At 40.5% G+C, this 9,668-nt stretch overlaps 1 gene segment (V, D, J or C); it reads left to right on the top strand.

The window, feature by feature from the left end:
• The first annotated feature begins 986 nt into the window (after positions 1–986).
• Positions 987–5,254, top strand: LOC140461087 (T cell receptor alpha variable 12-1-like). The segment is given in 2 exon segments: positions 987–1,047; positions 4,965–5,254. Coding segments are annotated over 2 exon segments (351 nt in total).
• Positions 5,255–9,668: the final 4,414 nt, after the last annotated feature.

The raw sequence follows: 9,668 nt of genomic DNA, 5'->3' as shown, positions 1-9,668 counted from the left end.
CAAAAAGCAATGCTTCCTGTCATTATTTGAAAGAGCTTTCAGTGCTCCACTGAAATCTGAAAGACCTCGATAAACTATTTCGATGACCGGTTGAAACATCAGCACGCACAAGGGTATGGGTGAAGTGATGGAAGTGATCGATGTTTGATAACTGTCATTGACATAATAGGCCGAAAGGCCTCCTCGTGCTGCAAAAATACTCAGTGAATGCCTATCATTTTGCAACTGATAAAAAAGGAAAAATTACTGACAACAAGAAAGATTGAGCATGCCGTCCTTCGTGTTCAACTGTTACGATTTGACACCCTCTCTGTTCTGCTGTGTTTGATTCCAGGTCAGGGGATATGGGTTTATCGTTCTTGTACAAACTCTTAACGTGAAATGAATTCCTGACATTTAAAACAGCAATTCGAGCAGCACTGTCAGAATCAGTGACACCTTAACATCGGAGATGAAACATGATCTGATGAAGCACCAACATAATTTGCTTCAACCGCTCAGCTACAGTACGACAAAACATCATTTCCTTGGGAATGCATGTCGTTTGTTGAGAGTAGTCAGGTTGGTTGTAGAAAGATTAGTTCCACTCCTGGGAAAGTCCAGAACCAGAGTGTATTATCTTGGAACAAAGCTCACGCATTTAACAGAGAGAGAAATGGGAATGTATTTGTGTGCCTTGCGATTTGTGAATCTGTGGAATTCTTTCCAGTGAAGGACTGCCAAGTTTGGGTGTTTAAGTAAATGCAAGGCCGAAATAGACAGATTTTAAACCAATAAGGGTATCAAGGGTGAAAGGGAAAAGCATAAAAGTGCAGTCAATGATTATCAGATCTGACATGAGCTCACTCAATAGTGGAGAAGTTTTGATGTGCAGAATGGCTTGTTCCTGCTACTGACGTCCACAGTGTTAAAATGAGGCTGCAAAATCCTCCTGAGTAAAGTTTGCCAAAGTAAAAACGCATGTGTCCTCTTGGTGCAATTGAAAAATGGCGAGACACACCAACAGTAACACACAAGAGCGAATCATTGTGGAAGATTTATTTTCAGGTGCGATCTGTATTTGTGGGTAAAATTGGAAAAGTGATCTTCTGCCTCCATATTTATCCCAGCTCAACTCGGTCATATTTCATAAACTCACAAGCAACAACTGTGCTTCCCAAATCCTGACGTCCCCTCCGTTCTGATTTTATGAAGTTTGCAGATTAGGCAATTGCAGTTCAAGTTACTGATGAGGAACTGTGACATGGTGTGACGAGATTCTTACTGGTCCGCGACATAGTTCTGTTTCTGAAGATCAGAAAACACTTCATCGTCATTACTATATATTATATGTGGAGCGGGATGGTGACTCAATGATAGGTCCTGCTACCTCACAGCACCAATCTTCGTTCAGTGATCAAAAGCAGATTTACGACAGATGCAGGGGACATGGCTGAGGTGTAACATGAATACTTTACAACTGAGGAGGATGCCTTCATGCTGACGATGGAGAAAATTGTCACCACCAGAGAACAAAATTGTTGATGACAAAGATCTGAAGAGGTTTTAAGATAAGACAGATATGGTACTTCCACAGAATTTGAAGGAAGCAAGGGTCCAAATTTTGGAGAAGTGACGATTAGCTTTCAGTCTTTCCTGGATTCAGTGAAGGTGTCAGTAGACTCGATACATTCGCTCTGCTCATCTCTCTGTTAATGGAACGAGACCGCTTCACTTTCTCCAGCAGGTTCTCTTTTTATTTCTGAACGTTTCTTTATTTTATCAGTGGACAACGCGGTCTGTTGGGCGCTGGCTGGAACTGTTAGCGTGGATGTGTTGTGCAGGGTCCAAGACATCCTCTGCAGCAGTATGTATTCCATGGTAGAGAGGTACACGACTCTGTCAGAGAGATGAATTCCACGATATATAAAGTATGCTTTTTGTTTACTTTGTGCAAAATAAACAGAGAAACTTCCTATTAAAGCTGGAGATTTCTCTTCATCCGTCGTGCTATATATCTTTGGTAAACATTTCTCAGCTTCACAGGGATAACAGGATAGAATAGAACAGGATTGTACGCTGTGTTTTGTGGAATAAATGCTGCTAAATTTTATGCTCTTTCCCTCACCAAACCAATAATTCAACTTTAATTTGTGGCAATGAATCTTTACCATTCGTTCCTGTTATACAGATGAATTTTTTTTTTCCCAAAGTGCGGCATTAACTGAAACTCTTGAATAACCACTCACTCAGGTAATTCAGACATCACAGCTAAAATGTTCAACGAGAACAGTGGAACACACATCCATGAGTACGATGCAAATAATCTTGTGATTGAATATTGTGCAAGACACAGAATAATACTGCGCAGTACAGCCCCTTCAGCCCTTGACGTTGCACTGACTTCTGAAATCATTCTGAAGCCCATGTAAACGCCATTATTTATCCAATGAGAGTATAAATGCTGTTAAAGTTGGCGATTCTCCTACTGTTGCAATCAGGGAATGCCATGCCCTTACTAATCTCTCACTAAAGAACAGAACTTTGACACCTTTTCTATGTCTATCATTCCTCAGTTTAAAGTTCTGTTCCCTCGTGCTAGCCATCACCATCTAATGATAAAGGCTGTCACTCTCCACCTTATCTAAACCGCGGATCATCTTGTATGTCTCTATTAATTCACCTCTTTACCAGTTTCTCCCTAATGAAAACAACCTCAAGGCCCTCAGTCTTTCCTCAAAGGATCTTCCATCCATATCGTGCAATATCCTGGTAAATCTCCCCTGCATCCTTTTGAATGCTTCAATGTACTTCCTGTAATGGTCAACCAGAACTGTAGGCAATATTCAAAGTGCGGTCGCAACAGAGTTTTGTATAACTGCAACTGACAGCATGGGTCCAAAACCTGATCCATCTACCAATAAAACCTAACATGCAGTATGCCTTCTTAACAAACATATCAGTTTGGGTGGAAACTTTCAGGGATCTATGCACATGGACATCGAGATCTCTCTACTAATCCACATTACCAAGAGTCTTACCATTAGTCTAGTACTCCGCATTCCTTTTTCTCCTGACAAAGTGTTTCACCTCACACTTTTCTGCATTAAACTCCATTTACCCCCTCTCACCCCAGTTCTGCAGATTATCTATGTCCATCTGCAATCTCCAACAGCCTTCTGCATTGCCCACAACTCCACAGACTTTAGTGTCATCTGCAAATTTACTAACCCATCCTTGACACACTACTCTAGGTGATTTATAAAAAATAACGAACAACGGTGGCTCCAAAACAAATCCTTGCGGTAAACCACTCGTAACTGAACTCCACGATGAATATTTCCCATCAACCACCACTCTGTGTCTTCTTTCAGCTAGTCAATTTCTGATCCAAACCACTCCATCACCCTCAATCCCATGCCATCGTATTTTCTGCAAGAGCCTATCGTGGGGAACCTTATCAAATGCGTTGCTGAAATCCACGGACAATACATCAACCACTTTACCCTCATCCACCAGTTTGGTTACCTTCTCAAATAACTCAATAAAGTTCGTGCGGCGCGATCTAACCTTCAAAGACATTGCTGACTATCCCAAATCAAATTATTCCTTTCTAGATTTTTAGAAAGCCAGTCTCATAATATCCTTTGCAACGCTTTAACAACAATAGAAGTAAGGCTCACTGATGTATAATTATCGGGGTTGTCTTTACTCCCCTTTTTAAACAAGGGGGCAACATTTGCTATCTTCCAGTCTTCTTGCAAAATTCTAGTACATGATAACGGCATATAGATTAGCGCCAAAGAGTCTGCAATCTCTTCCCTATATTACCTGAGAATGCTGGAATAAATCCCAATCTGACCAAGGAGTTTACGCATTTTCACTCATTCCAGAATTGCTAACACCTCCTCCTTATGAACTTAATCCCCTCTAGTCTAATAGCCTGCATCTCAGTATTGTCATCGGCAACATTTTCTTATTCCACTGGGAATACTGACGAAAACATTCATTTAGCATCTCTCCTATCTCTTCCGACTCCACACACAATTTAACACTATATGACAGATTGAATGAGCACAAAGCACAATCCACCAGCAGGTGGCGTGAAATTCATGTGAAGTTTTCGCTGACATCTTTTTCAAAGTTAATCCGTAAATTTTGTTTCTGTTTATTTTAACCCAATGAAACTGCACCGAACAAAAATAAAGAGTAATCTAAGCACAATTTAAAATGGATGCTTACCGAAGGGGAATATGATACAGAATCACGATTGAATGCGAGTAAGTGAAAGGGTTCATGAATTCAGAGACAATGATTGAAGGTGGGGCCATGGAAAGGAAGTCCTGAAAATAGATTTTTTAATTCCAGAACTATCATAAGCATTTCAGTTAGGAATATGACCAAGATCAATGATCGAGATCATGAATTATTTAATCCACCACTACACATTCAATGAGAAGGGAGAGAATGAAAGGCGGGGTTGGGAGTGTGGGTGTCGGGGTGGTGCACGGATAGAGAAAGAGAGCGAGAGAGAGAGAGAAAGAAAAAGAGGTCGATAGATATATAGAGAGAGACGTCAATACCTTTCAGTTGTGGTTTCAAGAGGCCCCTGTTTTGACACAGCCAATCCCTGAGTGTGACGTTTATGATGTCTTGTGTCAACATCCCATAATAAGCTAGTTGCTTTCAATGCCGTCTGTCAGTCTCTTTCTATAAAAGGAGAATGTAACGCTTTCCTCTCTGCTCTCCGATTGGCATTATTGAAACTTATCTGTTGACAGCTAGTCCTGGTCTGGAAACAGTGCCTGGTTACTCCACTTCCAAACAGTTTTAATAGGCATGAGCAGAAAACTCCGCAATCACTTGTTTTTAGTTGGAGTTCTGATGACATTCATATTCTGTAAGTTTTTTACTCTTATCAGATGCCTTATTTTACCAAACCTTCAATTTCGTATCACGTTAGAAAGATGTTTCTTTTCTTACAGCGGTTCAGACCGAGGATGAGAGCTCACAGACTGATCAGAAGTTAACTCTGGAAGGGGAACGAGTTAAACTGCATTGTTTGCAGTCCATTGGTACTAGTGATACTGTGGCCTGGTACAGCCAAACGCTGTCAGGGATTCCGAGATACATCGACTCCATATACCAGGGCAACCAGACTAAAGGCCGTTACACGTTGTCTGTTGACCGAGATAGGAACTCCTTCATCATGTTTATAGAAGACACCGCGTTCGAGGACGCTGGAACGTATTACTGTGCGAAGCAGACACAGTGAGTGAAAGTGTAGATTCACCTGTACAATAACTGGCAAGGCCGAGCATCTGCTATCTGAATGAACCTATTCCACATGGGGAATTTTGCAAACCATAGTGACATGAGCAAAAGGTTAATTTTCGATGCTTAAACTTCCATCTGCATGAAGCAAGAAAATGTTACTCGCTGTGACGACAGGTGAAGTGCAGGTATATTTTCAATGAGATGCTTTCTATTCTATTGTTCTGCAGAGAAAGCAAAGAGATCAGCACAAGAAAAAACGTTGCTTTTCACGTGACTAGATAGATAGATAGACAGACAGACAGATAGATAGGTATTTCGTTCGATTTTGCACCTATTTCTCCTCATTCAGGGATATGTCAAATTCCAATTAACAGGGAACTGTTGGGTAATCCATTTCCCTTCAGCGCAGCACTACTTTTCAATTCTTATCCAGGTATTTCTCCAATCAACTTCTGATTCTCAACTTCAAAGTTAAGAAACAGAATTGAGAGAAGTTGTAAAATATCTATGTGTGTTTAAAAAAAAATCCATTGGTCTCATTGTTTACACACTCAAGCTGCCATGCGCTGTGGTGTGAAATCCAGAAATTGGCATTTCATCAGTATTAGTGCTGAAATTATTGAATCAAGGTGAAGTGGATCGGATTAATGTAACTGAATATATAATATCCATTAGTGACTTGGAGAATTCGTAGATGACAGACGGCTAATGAGAGAATCGAACTAAATGATTTGTGAGAGTCATAATGGAATGAAACCATTCAGCAATATCCGTGAAGATATTTTACAGTCACTGTATGAAATATTGCATCGCACTGGCTGTGTCTGCAGTGTATTTTCTGTAAGAACAATTTTAGGAACTGCAAATTTATTCGAGTCCCAGCTGACAGCTGGTTTGACAGGAAATATCTTTGTGTGTAACATTTCACTTCGTGCCGTTAATCAATGAGAATTGATGGAATACTCTCAGCTGGTTCGAATCATACTTAACACAAAGGAAATTATTTGTGTTTCATGAAGGTCAGAGGTGGACGTTAGTTCTGTCAGGCCCAGGACGACAATGCAGTAATTGCTTGGACTAGTGCCAAGTACGCACAATTTTCATCAATTTCATCAATGCTGCTCCGTCCATAATTGGATCAGAACTGGCAGATCCAGGAGTGTGAATTACTGACCCCGAAGCTGCTCCTTGAACGGGAATACAAAGACACGCTGGCACATTGATGCGTCCCCACCCCATTCCCGAAAGTGATTGCCCAAGACTGAAAAATGTATTGCAGGAAAAGCGCAGCAGGTCAGGCAGCATCCAAGGAGCAGTAGAATCGACGTTTCGGGCATAAGCCCATCTTATGCCCGAAACGTTGATTCTTCTGTTCCTTGGATGCTGCCTGACTGCTGCACTTTTCCAGCAACACATTTTTCAGCTCTTAACTCCAGCATCTGCAGTCCTCACTTTCTCCTTGTTGATTGCCCAAGACGTGTGGGTCTGTGATCATTCAGTTTATCCCCCATTGCTATCTGCTATAGCAATCGGTCCTGGACCACAAATTTGGAAATATTTGCTGGAAACTACACAATATATTATTTCAAGATTTTTCATTTATTTAAACAGTTAGTATTGGTATGCCATGAAAAGAAAATATCTGAATATCTTTCAAGCATGGCTTGAGTGCTTTCAAGTACCAGTCACATAACTCAAGCGCCAGGTTGCTATGATCTGCAAAAAAAATCTAAACATATTGATTGTCAATCGTATTGACATTGTTGAAACTGCACTATCAAAGTATTGGGTTTCAATACACCAGACATGAATGTTGTGGCGACAAGAGTAGGTCAGAGAATCAAAATGCCAAAGGAAATAACAAATCTTCTGACTACAAAAGCCTGCCCAGCATCCACTATTGAAATGAAATACTTTCCATTTCTGTGGAACAGTGTTTTTCCAACAACACACAATAATCTCGAGAGTGTACAGAGAGAAAAAAAAATCTCAGGTCGTCATTCAAAGAGAACAGACTTTTCCAGAGATCAAAACGCTTGCTGTCAAGTGATATCAATTGACTGCGAAAGTGGCCCAAATAATTGTAGCTCAGCACAGTGAAGACGGGATAAATGTTCAATTTTGTTAACTTTACAAATCGAAAACCAACAGGTGTCAGAAAACAATTTATAACACTATTTGCTGGGATGAATATAATTTACTAATATAAACGAACTGCACACGGAAAACTCGCCTGCTTCTGTTCAGTGTTGTGCGTTTCATCATCGTCATTTTAAAAAAAAGATTTTGTTGTTCTTTCCCAGTCAGGACTCAATTGTTTTTTGGTGTCTTTGTGCAATATCACCCCCTGTTTCGCAATACCCGGAACTCTCAAGCTGGATTTTTGTACGACAGGGCTGCATGGCACAGAGGTACATACCACTGACTGAGACGAGGATGCTGATAACTTTTACTTCGTGACCTTGTCACTTTTATTAATCTGAGAGGGAAATCGATTCGTCATGCAGTTTTCCCTCTGCACACTGTTCCCAATCTTTCGAAACATGCACTGTACCATAATTCATCAGAGTTAGAATCACTTCTCTTCAATTTACGGGTTGAGGAGATATTCTTTGCGTCGTCAATCATCCTTTCAGCACATGTCTTTAACAAAATATCTTGCTGGCTCCATTACAACACTTGAAAAAAAATCTAAAAGAAAACAGCATGGCACTCTGCATCGGTATCAGATTGACTAATATAATCTTCACATTCACTGTTATTCGACCAACAATAACATTTGTACCGTAAAAATATGATACTCACTGAGAATGGATTCAATGCAGAGGAACGGTAAGAATCACTGTTGAGTCTGCTCCTTTGCGTTGCTAACACAGTCAATGACAAGTTTGACGCAGACGCAGCAATCATCACAAGAATATAATGTGGCCAGAGAGAAGGAGAGGGAGAGAGGGATAGAGCAGGAAAATGAAGCTGTGGACGGGGATACCATGCACTCTAAATTTGATGAAGTGTGCAATGAATCACAAAGAGACACGTAGCTGGTAGAGTGGAACTAGTGATGGTTACTTTTCCAAGTTTCGAACTGTTCAATATACATGGACAATATTATTTGTCATGGTTCAATAACCTATATTCCGAGTAAAGGCTACAGTGTGTTTTTCCATTGAGAAGATCGTGGTGTGAACAGGTGAAATTACATTTCTGAATATCAACACCATTTCTACAGTACCAATTGGGGAATGAAGAATGGTGCAGAAGGGACAGAACAGCTGAATGGATAACGTCCAATCAATCCACTGTTTCTATTTCGCACAAGGACACTTGCAAGTATTGAAAAAAAAGGAGGAAGCAATAGAAAAACAATTTGAAGGAATGTGCGTTTCAAAGGCGGATGGCGGTGTCACTGCTCCTTGCAATTCAGAAGCTCAGGCTGAAGTTTTGCAGACAGATCGCCTGGCGTAATGCGAATTCAATCAAGAATCAACTAGCAGCCGTAATGGTGGACGTGAAACTGTAATTGATTTGGTGTATATTGATACCATTTAGGGAAGGAAGGATGGTAAAATTGCCTGGTATGGTCTACATGTGACTCCATTCATAAGCAGTGATATTGACTCTTTTCAAGGCGTTTCAAGAACTTGGTTCAAAGCAATTATGGAAGGGGCAATTATACTGTCTTTCACAGCGACACTGAGAACTAATGACGGAAGAAAGTAAAAAAGAAAAGTGACACAATTAAGTTGCATTATCATTTCAAATTTTCTTTGGGCCACAGGCTGTCTGTTAAATATTTTAACTGTTACTGTTAATGGATCTCTATCCAAACACCTCACCGTGGCAAAATTCCGAAGACTTGTAGTTCTCAGAGTAAAAATTCTTCATCATCTCTGTCTTAAGATGTATCTAGACAGATACATGCATGGTTTAGGGGGCAGAGGGATACAGATCCTTTGAAAATAGACGAGACGTTTAGATCGACGCTGGTTTGGCGGGCCGAACGGCCTGTTGCTGCGCTCCAATTTTCTTTGTTCTTTGTTCTGAATTCGGGCTTTTATTCTGAGACTATTGATCCTGGTACTGGGCTTTCACATGAGTGGAAACATCCTCTCAGCATTTTCCCTGCCAAACGCTTAATGTTAATAGCCGTATTCATCTCTGTTTAAATATGATAACCGCTCATTCTCCTGAAATCCGACGAGTAGAATCCAAACCTGTTAATTTTTATTCATAAGAAAATCTCTACAGACTGGGGATCATCCCACTGTACCTTCTCTGAACTGACTCCAATGAAACGTTATCTTTCTTTCAATAACGGAATATAAACTGCTCACAGTACAAATCACGTGGTCCTCTCGTATCTTGCTCAGTTGTAGTCAGTAGCTCCGACTCTAAAACGTGAAACCTCTTGA

This window comes from Chiloscyllium punctatum, chromosome 36, assembly GCF_047496795.1.
Source record: "Chiloscyllium punctatum isolate Juve2018m chromosome 36, sChiPun1.3, whole genome shotgun sequence".
Classification (NCBI taxonomy): Eukaryota; Metazoa; Chordata; class Chondrichthyes; order Orectolobiformes; family Hemiscylliidae; genus Chiloscyllium; species Chiloscyllium punctatum.
Note: the sequence above shows the minus strand (reverse complement) of the source record. Positions and strands in the feature narration are given on the sequence as shown.